Source organism: Anomalospiza imberbis, chromosome 18 (assembly GCF_031753505.1).
Source record: "Anomalospiza imberbis isolate Cuckoo-Finch-1a 21T00152 chromosome 18, ASM3175350v1, whole genome shotgun sequence".
In the NCBI taxonomy this organism is placed as follows: domain Eukaryota; kingdom Metazoa; phylum Chordata; class Aves; order Passeriformes; family Viduidae; genus Anomalospiza; species Anomalospiza imberbis.
The window spans coordinates 11,990,617-12,007,183 of NC_089698.1; the positions used below are offsets into that span (position 1 = coordinate 11,990,617).

The 16,567-nt window shown below is 42.2% G+C and overlaps 2 protein-coding genes across 3 annotated transcripts; both read right to left on the bottom strand.

Annotated features, from left to right (window-relative positions):
- Nucleotides 1–1,786: 1,786 nt before the first annotated feature.
- On the bottom strand, nucleotides 1,787–5,171 carry LOC137484910 (macrophage migration inhibitory factor-like). The gene is made up of 2 exons (XM_068209117.1): nucleotides 4,523–5,171; nucleotides 1,787–2,125 (listed from the first exon to the last, which is right to left on the bottom strand). The coding sequence occupies exons 1-2, from the start codon at nucleotides 4,628–4,630 to the stop codon at nucleotides 1,949–1,951; spliced, it is 285 nt and encodes a 94-aa protein (XP_068065218.1). The 5' UTR covers nucleotides 4,631–5,171; the 3' UTR covers nucleotides 1,787–1,948.
- A 1,710-nt stretch (nucleotides 5,172–6,881) lies between these two features.
- Nucleotides 6,882–14,660, bottom strand: LOC137484911 (solute carrier family 2, facilitated glucose transporter member 11-like). Of its 2 annotated transcripts, XM_068209120.1 has the most exons (12): nucleotides 14,522–14,660; nucleotides 13,505–13,603; nucleotides 12,918–13,078; nucleotides 11,251–11,375; nucleotides 10,869–10,998; nucleotides 10,144–10,292; nucleotides 9,406–9,593; nucleotides 9,155–9,265; nucleotides 8,549–8,650; nucleotides 8,309–8,384; nucleotides 7,521–7,648; nucleotides 6,882–7,178 (listed from the first exon to the last, which is right to left on the bottom strand). In XM_068209120.1, exons 1-12 carry the CDS (start codon nucleotides 14,543–14,545, stop codon nucleotides 6,972–6,974), a joined length of 1,500 nt encoding a protein of 499 aa, XP_068065221.1. In that variant the 5' UTR covers nucleotides 14,546–14,660; the 3' UTR covers nucleotides 6,882–6,971. The 2 variants fall into 2 exon arrangements, with proteins under 2 accessions (XP_068065221.1, XP_068065219.1); XM_068209118.1 differs by lacking the exon at nucleotides 14,522–14,660 and having other exon boundaries at nucleotides 13,505–13,630.
- Between the last annotated feature and the right edge of the window lie 1,907 nt (nucleotides 14,661–16,567).

Here is a 16,567-nt window from a genome sequence, read left to right on the forward strand (position 1 = left end):
AAGGGATGGTGTCACTCGGAATGCATTGGAGTGACACAGGTTATAATGCTGAGAAGTGGAGCCCTTCCTTTTCTAGTGATTAACAGTGTTTAAGAACAGCCACTAAGAACTGATTAAGTTTCCTCCCTTTGATATCCTCAGCTCCCTGCCATTGCATAGTCCCACTTACTCCTCTTACCTTCCTGCCTCCCAGGTTAGTTGCATGGAGGTGGGGTAGGAATTCTACCTGTGCAGGGAGGAAAGCTTGAGAGCAACGTCACCACTGGTGTGCTTGCCCTGTGGCCTGCCCGGCCCAGAGTGGCAGCCCCTGGCTCTGCTGCCACTCAACGGAGAGACATCTGCAATTTCATTCTCTTTTGCCTCCCTGACTAAGAAAGAAGCTTTCACCAAAGCAGCTTCCATTTGTTATCCCAACAAAGCATTTTTGTTGTTTGAGGTGGAGGTCGGTATTTAAAGTCTGTGGCTGCAAAGCAAAGCTGTGGTAGGGACACAATGGGATGTTAACAATAGAGTTCAGAACAGGGGTGTGATAAGGTTTGCTCTTCCAGAAAAAATTCACAATACACTTAACTATAGAATTTCAGGAAACATCTCTACACAATCTTTTATTTTACTTTGGAAGCAAATGATCTTATCTGACCAAGGGCTTAAAAAATAAATATTTGTATGCAAATTTTCCTTTCATAATTAATTCACCACTTCAGTCCCTAGGAATTACTGTGGCTTGCTGTGCCTCTGCCTCATTCGGAGCTGTGCTCTAATCTTCACTGTCACTACAAATTGTTCAATGGATGAAAAGGGGAGGGCACAGCAGCGAACAGTGGTTTTTTCCACTCACTCCCTCTGCCTATGCTGAGGCCTGGGGGACTCACAGCACAAGTTTTCCTGCTACTCAGCTAGATATCCCTGCAGTGTTAGGCCTAAAAAGGACCTGGACGGCAATCCATTCCTTTTAAATAAGAGCTAATCATGTCTTTGCTCCTTTTGAAAGGAGGTCCATGTGCAACATTTGCACATCTATTAACTTAAATATATCTTGAAACCAGGTCAAGATATATGTATCTCTTCTTGAGATTTGGCTCTTGAGCATGGACAGGGCAAAGGCAAAAGGAGTGTTCATCTTCATATATGACTAAACTTTTTTTGAAAGAAAAGTTTCTCTTAAGAGTATTTTGAGAAGGCACCCTCCATCTCAACTACAGGTCTTCCCAGTGTAACAAGAAGGTTTCAGACATAAGATTTCTGCTGCATTTTTATTTAAGCAGCAGGCATGATATTAAACAGCAGTGGGTAGCAGCAACTGAGATACCAGTGCCTTTTGCATTTGGCAGATGCCAGAAGGTGACGGGAACTGCAGTTCTCGAACCATGGTGAGGGTTCAGGAATAAGCTGTGATCACCCCAGGGCACCTCAAGCAAAGGTGGTGTTATTCCAGCCCACATTGCCAGGACTGATGTCGAAGAAGCTGACGTAGATTCTGGAAGGGAAGACAGGCACCGTTAGCAGCTGAGAGCAGAGTGCTGCAGGCTGGTCAGGGCGCTCCTGCACCAGGACACACGGCCACGCTGCAGATCTCCCCATGGGCTTTATCCTTCCCAGGCCTTACACTCCCCTCCTCCTGCCCCTTTTAATGCCTCATCTACTTGCATTCTGGAGTTCCTAGTGATCACGTTCTTGTGTCTGTACCTGGTTTTTTGCACATGGTATCTGTGGGTACATACATGCCTGAACCTACATCATTTTAACCAAGGAATTCTGCAGCTTCTGGACATTGGCATTGCAGCTCATGCAATGGCTCCTTTTTTCTTTTTAGCTGGGGAGTTGCTCAGTTGACTTGGCACTTAATCTCTTTAATCAGCACATTAATAGAGAACACCAAAGGACCAACCTGGGATGAATAGTTTTAACAATCTGTGGAAAGTCATGTCAGACAAATTGCCGTATGAGCTCACCTGTCAGATGGTATTTTCAGCTGATTGCTCATCAGATCACAAAGCAATTTGGAGTAGACCTTGTTCTCCTGCTCCCCTATCTTTCCAATGCTGTAGAGGAAGCACATAGCACAAGGGTCTGTGGAGCCACCAAAGGACATCATTTGATCAGGAGAGATCTGTATTGCTAGATACTGTTGGAAGAAGAAAATGAATGTTATTTTCTTTGCTGTATTAAGAAAAGTTTTGAAAATCCAGGAAGGCATTTATGTACCTAAACTGCAGTGAAAATAAGTGCATGTTTTTGATATGCAAGGCTTTAATTTGTTGACATCTTACTGTCCAGATTTACATTCTACTACAAGACACTCACTCCTGTGTCAAAGGCCAGTACAAAGACTGTAGTTTTTAGGCTTCCTAGTCCAGGTGCTCCAGGAGCTCAGTGACCTGTAATATCTGCAGCACCTCCTCCAAGCCACCAGGCTCTCCCTGCCTGTGTGGGAAGGTCAGGGGCGAGGGGGTGTGCAATGGTCCTGCTGCTGCATTGCGTTCCAGAGAGATTTTGCACCTCACTGGCTCCTGCTGCAGTCTTCCCTGCTGAGGTAAATGTGAGCTGACACAGCAGAGGCCTAAATCAACATCCACCTCATTAAACAAAATACAGCCTAATCCTGCTTTTGTTCTTGATATCAGGAAAACAGAAGAAAGTATCTATGTTAATATTAATGACCAGCCTGCGATTTTCCCTGCTGCTAATACACAGTGTCAGATCCACACACTGGGGAATCTGGGGATCAGTTCCTCTGGCATTCATCTGGCTTCTGTGCTGTTCTTACCCACGTTTATTAGCAGCGCATCGTTGGAACTCAGCAGCAATTAACCCTCTTGGTAAAACAAGCTAGCCTGAGTACCAGGAGTTGTCTGGGTAATTAGTCTTGGCCATCATCTACAGTTTGTTTGGGTGTAAGGTGCATCAGACCACAGCAGTACAGGATAAGCCAAGGAGATCCTGCTGAGGCACCACTTGCTTGGCCCGGTTCTCCCCTGGCTGGACACCACGTGCTCTTGACTTTATGCCAAATGTAGGTACATCCATGCCTTTAACTCCTACCCAGGAAGCAAGTTGTCACTATTAAAAGAAAAATCAAGTTGAGGCATTAATCAGCATTATTTTCTTCTTAGAGCAGTTTGAAAATATTTGGAACCGTTCTTCCCGTAGGAAAAAACCCAATTTGATTAAAAATCCATATTTTTCCCAAATGCTACAGTTTCCTGTGAGATGAAAGCTCTGCATTCCAGCCCACCCTAATCCTTTCCTTCTTTCTGTGTTATAACTAAGAGACTCTCCCTTTCCTATTGCCTCCTTTGTCACGAAGAGCTTGTATGTCCTCTTCAGAAAAATCTCTTTGTTATTCCCTGGATATTTCTAAGCCCCATTACATATCCCTTCCACACAGCTGCACAAACCTGTTCCAGCTGCATCCCAGCCCTGGCCTCTAGCTTTATATTCAGAAGCTGTTATGCAAGACACACCCCTTGCCCCCCCAACAGCAAGTACTTGTTTGCTAGACTGATAAAAAATGGCTTTTTAAAAGAGGGGTAAAACACACCAGTTTTACATAAGAACTTAATGTGGTCAGGTGTCCCAGTGCATAGAGAAAGGTTTGCTGGGGAGCCCTCAGAGCCTTTTCTGTAGGCACCAAAACTTCTTTCTTTCTACAGTTTCAAAGCATCACTCCCAAAGCAAAATAAACATTTTCTGAAAATGGGCTGTGAATATGCACAAAGGGTGCTTAAACAAGCGGCTACAGATCCATAGCCAATTCACTAAAGCCACTGCTGCTACAGCAACTGAGGTACAGCTCATGTTATGAAGTTTACAGCTCTGTAGAGAAGTTTTCTTTTGTTTTTTCATACCTTCAGTAAGCAACTGATACAGTGACTAGTGACCAGTCAGTATTAAGAAAATAACAGCCTTATAAATCCTTATAAGACCCTCAATAGCAGTATTTCAGGACTTCCCCTCAGTAGCATATGCCATATGTTTTGGCAGGTAAAACCCCTCCAGTCTGGTAGTGGAATCAGCAGGCAGCTTTTACTCTGGTATTTTGACTACAAATAGCAGGATGCCACACAGATATTTTTGCCACATGTTCAAGCAAGCTGAATAAATAATTTTTGTACTTCAACTGTAACCACTAGGCTACAGGCAATTTGGTGGCAAATGACAGGCCCTTATTCAACAAGACTCAGCAAGGAAGTGGAGGGTGAAGTTTGCTTTCCAGTCAGCCAGATTCTTGAGAGGTATTCACAAGTACCTATGGACACATCCCCACATACACCCAGAGTCTTCACATGCAGATAACTACATGCAATAACATCCTACACAAAGCTAGGTTGAATACTCCAGGTATTACTCCTCAAGGAAACTAAGTTACAGTGAACAAGTATTTGATATTCTCCCAGAGAGAATACTGCAAATACTGGTGAGTCATTAGCTATATTAGTTTATCAAGGCTATCACTCAGAAGCAGCTCATTGCATAGGCACAGCTGGCTAAAGAAGGAAAACATTTCAGCAAATGAACTTACCTGTGATGGTTTGCCCAATGCTTTTGATAATTGTTGGGTAAGCTCCCCTGCAAAAGATTCTGGAACTTTATCCTTGCTTATATTTGTGTTAACAATGAATTTAGGCATCTTTGGATGACAAGCAGGTTTTTTTTCCAGCTCACCTTGTTCTCAGCTTTATTTCTAACTCACCCACAAGGCTCAGCCCACTGTGCCAGTAAGCACCCCAGGAGCCTCTAAATAGTCAGTGATACCTTCAGCAGGTGCATTGAGAGGGGTGGAGTGTCTCAGGAGAGGTGAGGCTGAATGTGCCATCTGCAGGCTGCTAACACAAACAGCCAGTGCACTGGCCTGGGAGGGAACCCAGCTTTTGCACTCTGGAAACCAAAGCATCCAAAATGACCCCTCGTGTTTGGATACAGCCCAATCATGAAACCAGTGGAACAGCAAGTGTTTCAGAGACTGAGTGTAGGTTGAAATGCACCTCTTTATGAAAGCCTAGTAATTGTTTTTTAAAAATTGGATGAGTGATTCAATTGTGAGGTCTGAAACTTTCTCTGTGGAATAGACCATAACAAAAAACCCCCAGTGACACATGTTGTGCAGACCTTTCCTGAACCATGACTAAGTCACCACAAAGATGCCTTAAATTCAGAGTCTTGATTTTCCACTGTGGTGATGGATTCTACATGCTCAGAGAAGGCTTGTTTTCAGCTTGCTCCTTTGTTGTGCAAATAGTTCCATAACAGTCATAACTCCTGAGAGATAGGAAATCCACAGGCTTTCTGACATGAGCAGCTTTTATCCAGACTGGGGAGAGTGTGTGGCAAGGCTGGGATCAGTTCTCACTGCTGCCTAGAAGAGCCTTACATGAGAGAAGTGATTTAGGGGGATCACACAGCATTTGGGGGGTGTTCACAGTGAGATGTGTGGGGAAAGCAGGTTGAAAATGCTGGTGGGGATAAAATGAATGGCTTGACCATCTCTCCACGTTAAAAACGATCGGTGTCTTTATGCCCAGTAGTTTCTGAGTTAAGGAAACTTTGCACTTCATTTTGTCCAGGCTTTCTATAGCTTGCCCTAAATGCTTGTATTGAATGATGTAATTGAAGTAAACACTTTTAATTGTGAAAACTTCTGTATGAATGTGCTGAAGCTGATTGTGTTCAAGATCAGATTGACTGGGCCCTGAGCAACCTGACCTAAATGGTGGCATCCCTGCCCATGGCAGGGGGGTGGAACGAGATATCTTTAATGTCCCTTCCAACCCAATCCATTCTATGATTGTGTGGTGCATGTTGATTTTAAGTTAGTTCCTTCACTCTAGCACCCTTGCTGTAAAAAGTCAGCAAATAAAAAGTCATGAGATGAAATTACCATGTCAGTGCTCATTTACAGCCCATGATTGTGGATTGTGTTTCCTGTATGCATTCTGAAAATAATGAAAATCCTAAAAAAGCCCAGAAATAAAATCTGGTTTACAAAAAGCCTTTTCAGGGTATGTTTCCTAAGCCAAAGTGTTAAAACCAAACACAAGTGGCACCTCCATCTGTGAGGAGCTGTAGTTTGTAACATTCATTTTTTCTTCAGTGGTTAGAGGAAAGCAGGTGGCATGATCCAAAGTGTTTAGTTACAAGCCATCCTATACTTGTTATTGGCCACTTGGAAAAACTTAGACTATTTCCAATGAACTTCACAACCTATTTTTACTGCTGGGCACAGTAATCAGTCGTTATTCCCAGCTTGCTTACATAACAAGAAAAACATTTCCAAAACAAACTCTTTCTTCTGTGAAAACATCTGATGTAATTCCCAGAAGTTGAAGCACCAGGTTGAAAATCAGTTCCTTAGACACCAGAGATGCTCTCCAGAGTCTGCTTTATTTTATAGCAGCCATTTTACTTCTTTTGCATGCAAGAATATCTCAGTTTAGCAGGTCCTTCTTCCTGCCTAGAGTTACTAGGATGTTTTCCACTGAGATTTCCATTACATCTCCAGGACTGTTGCACAGCAAATTTCACTTTCAATACTTTTTTCTGTTGTCATCCTGAAACCTGTTTTCTGAGTTTGAGGTGTTCATTTTTAGTCTGTGTTGTCTTGGCTCACCCTAAACCATGTGTTTAGCTTTCCCTCTGCATGCCTGTCAGCCACACTTTAGACTTCTGTGTTTCCCCAGCCTCATGACTGTTGGTCATTGAGCCTTCCTAATCATTCTTTACCTTTGGTTCATCTTCTTAAAATATTTCACTTGTGCTTTGTATTTCTGATACTCTTCTCTGAGCTGTTTGCCAGCAGGTTCCTGCTTAGGAGGAACTTACTGTTACTCTAGAATAATGAGTTTCATTTCTATCTTAAAAAAAAATAAATGAGACAGAAGAACTTGCAGTCTGTTTTTAATGTTTCCTTTTTAGTTCTATTGCAACATTATTTCCTGTCTTTTTCAAGAGATGCAAATTTCTTCTCTGAACATTCAGAGCTTGGTGCAAGACAACTGTTCCTTAGGAAAGTTATTTTCAGTGACAGAGGTTTCTTTTTTCCCAAAGTTCAGCTTGTTGAATTCTGCTTTTATTTCCATGATTGATTTTCCCTTGGTCTCAGGAAGATACAGGTAGATGAAAATTGCTGATAAAGCAAGGATTCCCAAAAAGATAAGGAAGCAGAGGGGTCCAAGATTATCCTGCAGGCAGAAGTGCAAGACAATGTAAGGAAAATAAGAAACTAATTTCTATTTCCCTGCCCTTTAGTGCAAGCCTGTGTCTTAGAAGTTCAAATTCAAAGGTGTGCTCAATACACAGTCCAGGACAGGTACCAAACCAGGAGTTCCCACTGGCCATGTTTGACCTGAGTCCAATTGCTGCTCCTTGACAAGCCTGGGGAATTTCTGAGCAGGTTTGGTGTTTGGACCAACAAAGAGTGCTAAGCTTTACATGTCATTGCAATTTATTATTATTATTTCGTCCCTCGTTGGCATTCAGAAATAGATTAGCCCGGAAAGAGGGATCCTCTGAGAGTCACTTACAACAATTACTGGAAAAATCATCCCAAGTACAAACAGTCCCATCCAGTTGATGCAGCCAACAATCAGAAAGGCTGATGGTCTGTATGACTGGCTGAAGATTTCAACCATCACAGATATGGTGGCTCCAGCTGAAAAAGCAAAGCCAAACACACACCAGGTTTATTTGTTTCCTTGCTTCTGTTGAAGCTCCTCCCAGTGGCAGAGAGGCCAGACAGGCAGAATAGGTCACCTGTTGGTAGATGGCCTCGGCTATGAGGGCAAAAGACCTTGATTCCAGAAATGGAATCCAGCAGTTAATTTAGGTTCCTCTTGTATGTACTGAATCCTTTTTCTGGTATCAGTGGATCTGTGCAGCTCCATTGCACTGGTAGTTGTTACTGGTGCAGGGTTTATAAAACCAGCCTCCCTTTTGGCTCCTTTGGCCACTTCCACCGGGAGCATGTTGGTAGGCATAAGCTTAACTTGTTAAGTTACTGAAGATGATTACTATAACATACCTGGCAATGTCTAGAATCCTGTTTTTAGCTGATTAATTTAGAAATTGTTTTGAAATTTCTATCTCACGCTCTCTGGAGAAGATGATACTGTTTTATATTATTTAGATCATGTGATCAGCAATAAAATTTGAGGTGTCTGCATCCTTTTCCTGTCTCCCACTTGTGTCTGCCCTTCCCTCCTTAATTTCCAGAACTTTTTAGCAAGGCACTAGCATGTTCTTCCTCTGCCAGTTGTGTTGCCAACCAATACAACACCAAATTTCTTCCCAGCATAACCACTGATGTACTCACATGGTCCAATTCCAAAGAAGACCACGAACAGGAAGATCAAGATAACACTGAAGTAATGCATCCAGAAAAACCGATGCTAAAAGTGAGAAACCAGTGATACCAAACCATCAGACACAGGACAGAATAGCAGAGCTCTGTGCTTCCTGCCACTGGCTGTAGTTTTTATACATCTCCTGCAAGTTAAGAGCAGAAAGGGGGGCTGGGGCTGGGGAATTGGCCAGGAGGCTGCTGCCTCTTTACCTGCAGTGACAGGGTCATGGTGAGCAGTGCCAGCACAGAACACATCAGCAAGTATCCACCCCAGAGCAGCACCTTCCGCCCAAACCGGTCTATAAGGGTGCTCTGGAAAGCAGAAAACATGGCTCACAAACCCCAGTCCTCAAAGGAAATAATTCCTCCTCTCTCCATGTGTTTGGTGCAGAAGACTTGTCTAAATAATAGCCAGTGTCATTTGACAGTCTCTTAGTTCCTAATGAATTTGATTAGTTTCTTCAAAATTAATTCCTCATTAATTAAACTGTGTTTATTAGTCAGTCCTAAGCTGTTTTTAGACAGTTGCCTCTTTTGCATGCTGGCATATTTCAAATTGTCCACACATATGTACACGTATCTAATGCAGAACATCAAAAGATTATTATTTTGCAGAAAAAAGTGAGTCCAAAGACACACACTCATGCAAATAATTTGGGGGAAAAATTTCTTTGTATCCTGCCTGTGGTTTTGCAGAAGCAGGAAGATGTGGCTTGGGTTATGCAAAATTTCCCTGAGCCCAGTTGCAAGAAAGGAAAGGCACAGTTGTTGACCACATTAAATTTTTCCTTCAAACTCAAATCTGAAAGTACTTACACACAGTATGGAGGATAAGCACTCACACAGCCCAACTCCCAGGGACACGTATGGGATAAGGTATTCTTCAAACTTGGCTGTGTGGAATACTTCAAAAGAATAGAAGTATATCTGAAAAACGCAAAGAGGAAATTAATCTGTGAAAAAAGGTGCTGCATTTGAGATACAATCCTAAGCTGGTTTAATAACATTGACTTTGAGAGGTTTGTTATGCTGCCTCTCTTGTCCTGGGGATAAAGAGAGCACTCAACTGCATTTATTCCACAGAGCTGCAGCGTGGTCATGACAATCATCAAAATGTAGAGCTGCCAGCGCAGAGATCGCTCTTTTATCACTTCAAGGACACGCAAGGTTTTCGTGCTCGCCATTGCACCCTTCTCCTTCATAATGTCATCAATTTCTGCTTGGTGGTCTCCTTCCCCCCAGAGCTTCCTGATGGCTGTAGGGGAGAAAGAGGGAAGTGGATTATCCTGCCAGGATTGCTCCCGCAGGAGTGGTTGCATTAAACCCTTTAGGCTGCCTGTCCACTGGAGTAGGTGCTGGTGCTGCTTCTGCCATTTGGTTGCTGCAGGGGCAGTGAGCAATTTGAAGGATTTTGTCTGTCTGGTTGTCAGTATAGCACAGCTTTCTAATGTGGAGTTTACTGTGAACAAAGTAAACGTTTGAGTACTTTTTACTTAACAATACAAAACAGGATAGCTGCCTGAACCATTTCCTTTAAAGAAATAAAGCAGTGCCCACCAAGGTGGGAAATGTTAGACGTGCTGATACACATCTGTGTTTCTTCTCTTCATGGACTGAATGCGGCTGAGTGAGGCCCAGGTTAACACAGACATTGCCATGGGTACCTCAGCTGTTGTCTGTGAAACTGCCTGTGCTCCATGGCACTGCACTGTGCAGCACAGCTCTGCCCTGCCTCCTCTCCTGCAGAGGCTCTCCCTGTGACACAGCAGATGAAGGGAAATAAGTGAGGAAAGCAGACACTCTACCTTTCCTGCAGGCTTCCTCATTACCCTTCTGTATCAGGAGGTAGGATGGTGAATCAGGGAAAAATGGGAGGGTAACCAGTTGAACCAATGCTGAAAGTCCACTAGATGCTAACAACCATGGCCACAAAGCTTCGCTTCCTAAAATCTCCCTGGAAAGTGTATGTGAAACAAAATTATGCTGAAATAATGGAATGAATGTTCAGGAATTTTTTCTGAGTGATAAAGATTGCTCAGATTCCATTCAAGGATTCACTGGAGTTAACCCCTGAATTTTAATTTGGCAGATTTCACATATTTGGCTATTTTTATTTCTGACAGTTTATTTTAAAGAAATTATCTGATATTTTGAAAATCTTTCTGAATATCATTAGAACCCAGTATAATGTCTAGAGAGTTGATGAGACTCATTTGACCACTGCTTGGCCACAAGAGCCAAACATTTGCTAAGACTTTTCATGTAAGTATGATGAATTTTGAAGGGCAAGTCTCCTAGTTGAAAGAGTGTGGAAATGAGAAGAAATCAAATTATGAGTAAATAACTTTCTGCCTTCTATATTTAAAACTATATTTCCCTCAAATACAATCAATATTTTACTTCTGGCATGAGCTAAGGCATGTTTTGGGGAGGTGGAAAGTGTTTCTCAGTCACTGACTAGGTGAGAGGGTAAAGTTAGAGAAACATTTCTACTTTTAGTGTAAGCTGATAGAAAAATTGGAGAATTTACCGTAGTCCAACAACCTGTCCTGTGAGTTTTCCCAGGGTCAGAAAAACAGCAACAGTGGAGTTGGTAAACCCACGCAACTTCTTGGGTGAAATCTCTCCTACATACTGAGGATGTATATTGAGAGAAAAACCTTGAACATACAAGAGGATAAATAACAGTTTAAATATTTAGAAAAGTTTAAGTTTTGACTACCCCCTCTTACATTGTTTGCATTCACTCTGCTATTTAGATTACAATTTCTTGCAAAAGAGATGATATCTTTCCCTTTTAATGAGTGCCTGGTTTTGTTTGCTTTAAAAAACATTCTTCAAGGATGGCTGTAGAGAGAAGCCCAGGACAGCAAGTCAGGAGCCTGCAGGCCTTGCAGGCCATGGTGACATACCTGCACCAATGCCATAGAGAAAACGCCCAACCAGAATCATCTCGAAGGATTTGGCTGCTTTACTGAGGGCCATGAAAAGTGCAGCTACCAACATGATCAGGTTGGTGAACATTTGGCACTTTTTCCTGAGGGGAAAAAAAAAAGAGCTTGAGAATTTAGTGTGAAATGAGAACCTCTTGTACTCTTTTGACTACTCTTGCTGTGACAGGAAGCATTGTACAGCCATTCCTACTGTTTTGAGGAATGGCTGAAATAATTTCAACTTAGGATAGCCAAAATGGTTCTTTAAAACTTTAGGATCTTTTGGATTTGAATTAATACATTTTTTAGGTTAGAATTTAAACAGTTTGTCAGCATTTCCACAGTACAAGTAGGGAAAAAGATTGAAGGACTGGCCCAGTTTGTCACCAAGATTTTTAAATGGCTATAAGTCTTCATAAAAATCAGGTTTTTCCCCAGAAACAGTCTGGGTCCACAGGTCCCATTCTAGACTGGCTCATACTAATGACACTCTTAGCTAAATGGGTGATCTGAGATGGCAGACAGAGTTTTTTAGAGGCATATTTCATTTCAAAAGTCCCTCTGTGGGAATCGTGGCCTGGTGTGTTCACCTCCCTGGTGTCTCAGGCTCCAAGTCTTTTGCACTCAGATGTTTTGCTGTGACACTTGTTAAACAAGAGCCCCCTTGCACACATTGAGGATCACAGAGACTCTGTGTTCGGGCTGTGATTCAGCAATTGGGCTACCACGTGTTAAATAACCCATGGGAGAGGTGCATGATCCTGTTTCCAGTCTTGGGAGACTCTCAGCGTGTGGGATGAGGCAGTGTCCCACAAGAAATTTCTTGGGGGCACTTACCTGTTAGGAAAGAACACAATGGCAGGCAGGTTAAGATGGTTTGTTGAGACCCAAATGAGGGGCCCCTGGATCAGTGTGTTGTGGAGCAGATCTTTAAGTGGGTCACACCAAGAAGATATGTTTGCCAATTTCTCTGCAAATGAAATTAGTGGTGTTACACACAAGGCACCAAGAACAGACCAGACTGGTGAGGAATCCTTCCTTTGTCCAGTGGCAAAGATAGTTTGGAACTAGCTTTCAGTAAAATGGATTGTCAAGAACAGAGATGTCTCTTGGACATTTGTTTTGGTGCTGATTATATCTTTACAGTGAAATTACAAGCAATTTTTTTTCTCCTCTCCATATTTTCACTAGAGTAGATCTGAATATTTAATGTAATGTCACCACCCCAAAATGAGTGCATTTAAATGGAAATCTGACTCTTCTTTGTTCACATAAGGATGTTTTTCAGGTGTTAGAGTAACTGCTTACAGTGTGTTGCAACACAAGACACACAGCTCCTTTATTGGAGTTTGTAAAGCTTGGGAGATCTTATGACAGTGATAGGGGACCTTGAAGAGAATGTGACCCTGTGCCACTACTCCCAGAGGCACTGGTGATGTGATGATGACTGCAGCCCTTACAGAGCATGGTTCCCTGGGGAGGACAGATAAATAGAACAGAAAGCTGCTTGGAAAAAGTGGATGTGCCAGGAAACCAAACCAATTGTCTTCAACAGGGCTGCTTCAACCAAAAAGAAGGGACTTATTTGTCCACCTTGGTATTTCCCTGTGCTTTCTGACTGCTGAGCTGTTACAAGAAACACTTACTTCCTGTATTTTGTAGTCAGGTATCCACAGCAGAGGCTTCCCAGGAATCCTCCTATCCCATAAACAGACACAATGAAGGACCACAGCAGCATGATTGTCTCAGGATGGAGGGGAGAGCCATGTCGATCTATCCAGGTTTCATTAATAAACTTCCTGATGTGCTGAAAAATCAAACAAGATTTCCCTGGATAATGGGTATAAGATCCCTTCACATTTGGTTGTTGTACCTCAGATCAAGCCTGTGGTTCTCATATTAGACTTTGAGAGTTTTTTAGTAAAACAAGTTCATTGAGGTGACACTGCAAATTCTTCAAGTCTGTATCAGTCAGGAAGCTTCCTGGCGAGCATGCTGAGAGCTCATTTTGTGCCCTCCTTTGGAGACTTGTACTCTCATGGCAGGAGCTTATTTCAAACAGAAAATGCTATCCAGTTCTTTAAAGGAGGGAAAGTTCTCTACACATGTGATGTTACTGTCAGCCAAAGAAAAGGCCTAGACATATCAGCTGAATGCTCAGTAAATTTGGGATTTGTGGGAGAACAGAAGCTCTCACCTTTGTGTTTTCAGCCTCAGAGTGATGGCTACTTACCACAGAAGGATAGTTGATGACAGAAATATGGAATCCATATGGGAAACTGCCACCAATTCCCAGCACCAAGATCATTTGAAGTAGGCCCCGGAACTGAACCTGCAAAGCAAAAATAAAATGTTCCATCAGCTTCTCACTACTCTAGTTTTGTACAAGGCCAGAGACTTTGTAGCCACACTGGTCCTTCCTCTTTGTCCACTTCAGATCCTTTTGAATTTAAACATTTTTCCAAATGCCTCTAATCTGCTGCCAAAGCACAACCATCAGCCACAGTGCCAGAGCAAATAACATGAGTGTAAGGTGATAATCCATCACTCTGCTTGCAAGAAGGAAAAGGAGTTTGAAAAGGTGTTTCTGGTAGTACAACTCTCACTGTATGCCTGCAACAGCTGACACGTTGGCTGGATAAAGGTGTCAGTCCTGGATGTGGGGAAGAGGGAATCAATCCCTTGTCTGCAATGGACAGCAACCAGTGTACACCAAACCAAAATGTATGATGATACATATCACTTCTTCCCTTCTTAAGATTATGGAAACTCTTGATGGATTATATTAATTATCTTTTGATGAAGTGAAGAAAGTAATTTATTTAAAAGTTAATGTCATGATTTCTTAGCCTTTTGCTGTACCATTACCATAGTCATTATTTTGGAAAATAATCAGAGTGCTTAATATTTAGTATTGTTTTAAGTAATTTAGAAGTCAAAGTAAAGTATCATAGTCAGCGGTGGAAAAGCCAGAGCTGTTGTTAGATTTTATTTTCATTTCATTTCATTTCATTTCATTTCATTTCATTTCATTTCATTATTTCATTTTATCTTGTTACATAGAAAGACAATGCAACAGGATCTTCATGGCCCCAAGCCCCATTGCTCTTTGTGGTGTTTAAACACAGAAAGGAAAGATGGTCTCTGTAACAAAGGAATTTAAAATCTTTAAAGAACCTGAATCTCTAGTGTTATGTTACCTTTGTCTTTTGTAAGCCAGAGGCCTGAGGAGATGTGAGCAGGTACTCACCAGGTTGGAGAGGAAGGCAGCCATCTCCTATGAATGAGCCGGTGCCTGCTGCTCACTGCTGCTACCTGCCAAAGGAGCCAAATGCTCACATTATACAACAGCAGTGTCAGTGAACTAGTCCCATGTTACTGAAGTTAAATTTTACTTCAGAGGTTTTTGAGTTAATTACACATATTCCAGCTGTCGTACAAAGTTTAGGATTGCTGGATTAAATATTTCAACCAATGGTTATGTGTAGGCCAAGTAAACAGGATGGTGTCCCTTGCAGGACCTGTGTACTTCATGAACTCTGACTTCTGCTAGGGGGACAGGCAACTGAGAAAACCATCTTAAACAGGATTCCCATCATCATAACCCATCAGTTCTGAGTATAAGTGAGAAACTTAGAGTTCTCTGTTGGGAATCTTAGAAGGGGCTTGGGCAGCCAACTCCGGGACTTTGACATGTAACAGGAAAGAGCTGCTCTCTCTCCAGGTGATGGCAACTGGAGCACATCGTGACTTAATCATTACTGGAAGGAACTGAACTACTCCATGATTTTGAAATGGGGTGCAAACTTAACAATTCTACAGTGGTACACCAGGCTTGACCAGCCAAGTATTCAGTAGATGATTTTTCTTTGCTAGTAGAGAGAAGCATTCACCATGCACAGTTTTGTCTGGCATTTTCACTACTCAGTGTACTTATTTCTGTGTCTGCCATGAAAAAGAAGGTTGTTTTGAAGCTGTTTCGTAACCTCCACAGCCGGATTGATGTCTATTTCTTCTGAGAGAAAATTCTCAGGCTTTAACTTCAGTTATTTCATAATTAAGAGGGTCTTGAATGTATTCAGCTGGTAAATGGCTTAGTTATCACTTGCCATTTACACTTCAGCTGAAGGAGAGGATGAAGAAATCATACAGGTCTTAGTTGATGCAAGCAGTCATGTTTACTAGAAAATGTTTCATATGCAAAGCATATTGCTGGATTGCCTAGCTAATGTTTGAAATGTAGTGTATGGCACCACTCAGCCATTTCTCCTGCCACTCTCAGGTCTCATCGGGGCATTGCCTTTGCTGTTGATTTGTGCTGAGAGTTATGGAGGGATTTTTTTTTTCAGCTGAGGTTCTTCAGCAGATAAGCTGTTGTTAGAGTGCAAATGAGACTGTCCCTTTGATGCTAAGAATTAATTTCCTTTTCTGTAAAGTTATACAAAGTTGAAAAAACATGATGTGTATCTGACTTTGGGACGAAATTCCATGTTAGCTGCTGATATCTGCCTTGCTCAGATGATATTGGGGGGGCACACAAACAGGCAATAACGTGTAGATTTCAGCATGGGGCACTCCTTCTCAAATGTAGCCTGTTGCACATATTTTCTAATGTTTTACTTCACCCACTTCTACTTTGTTATTTATACATATTGGAACTTACACTTTTTGCTCTCAGAGTTTAATTTAGAATTCCTACTTTGGGTAGGTTAAATCTTCCTCTCATAACTCTCTTCCTGTGTAATGTCTTTTGCATTTATGGTGATTAGTGACTGTGCTTTTGTGTGCTGTTACTGCTTAGACTGTTTTGAGACCCCCTTTGTTAGATGTGCAGTTCCATAATATCTTACAGATGTCCTTTAGTCAGATTTGTGCTCAGGACAGTGACTCTCACAGCATCAGGTCATTTAGTCATTTATCTATGCATGTGTGACACACATATCCAAAGCTGTGCTGAGCCTTCCTTAATACAGATCCATATTTTTTGTGTCCAGCTGACTGAAGTTCACAGATACATTTTTAAAGCTTTTATATCTGCCTTAATTAGCATTTGAGACCTATCTTACCTATCAGGTCATGTCTCTGGAAGATAATGTGCATGTAGTGCTCCTGAATTACTGTCCCCTTTGTCCCTGGGCCCTCCCACCTATATTTGAGCCATCCCTTTTGCTGTTTCATCCCTTGACCACACTGTCCCCATGACACAGCTCTTGCTCCACTGAGCACAGGCCAAGGTTGACCTGTGCTCCACATGGCTGTTCCACTTCATTGTCACAGCAATGTTCCACAGGGCATG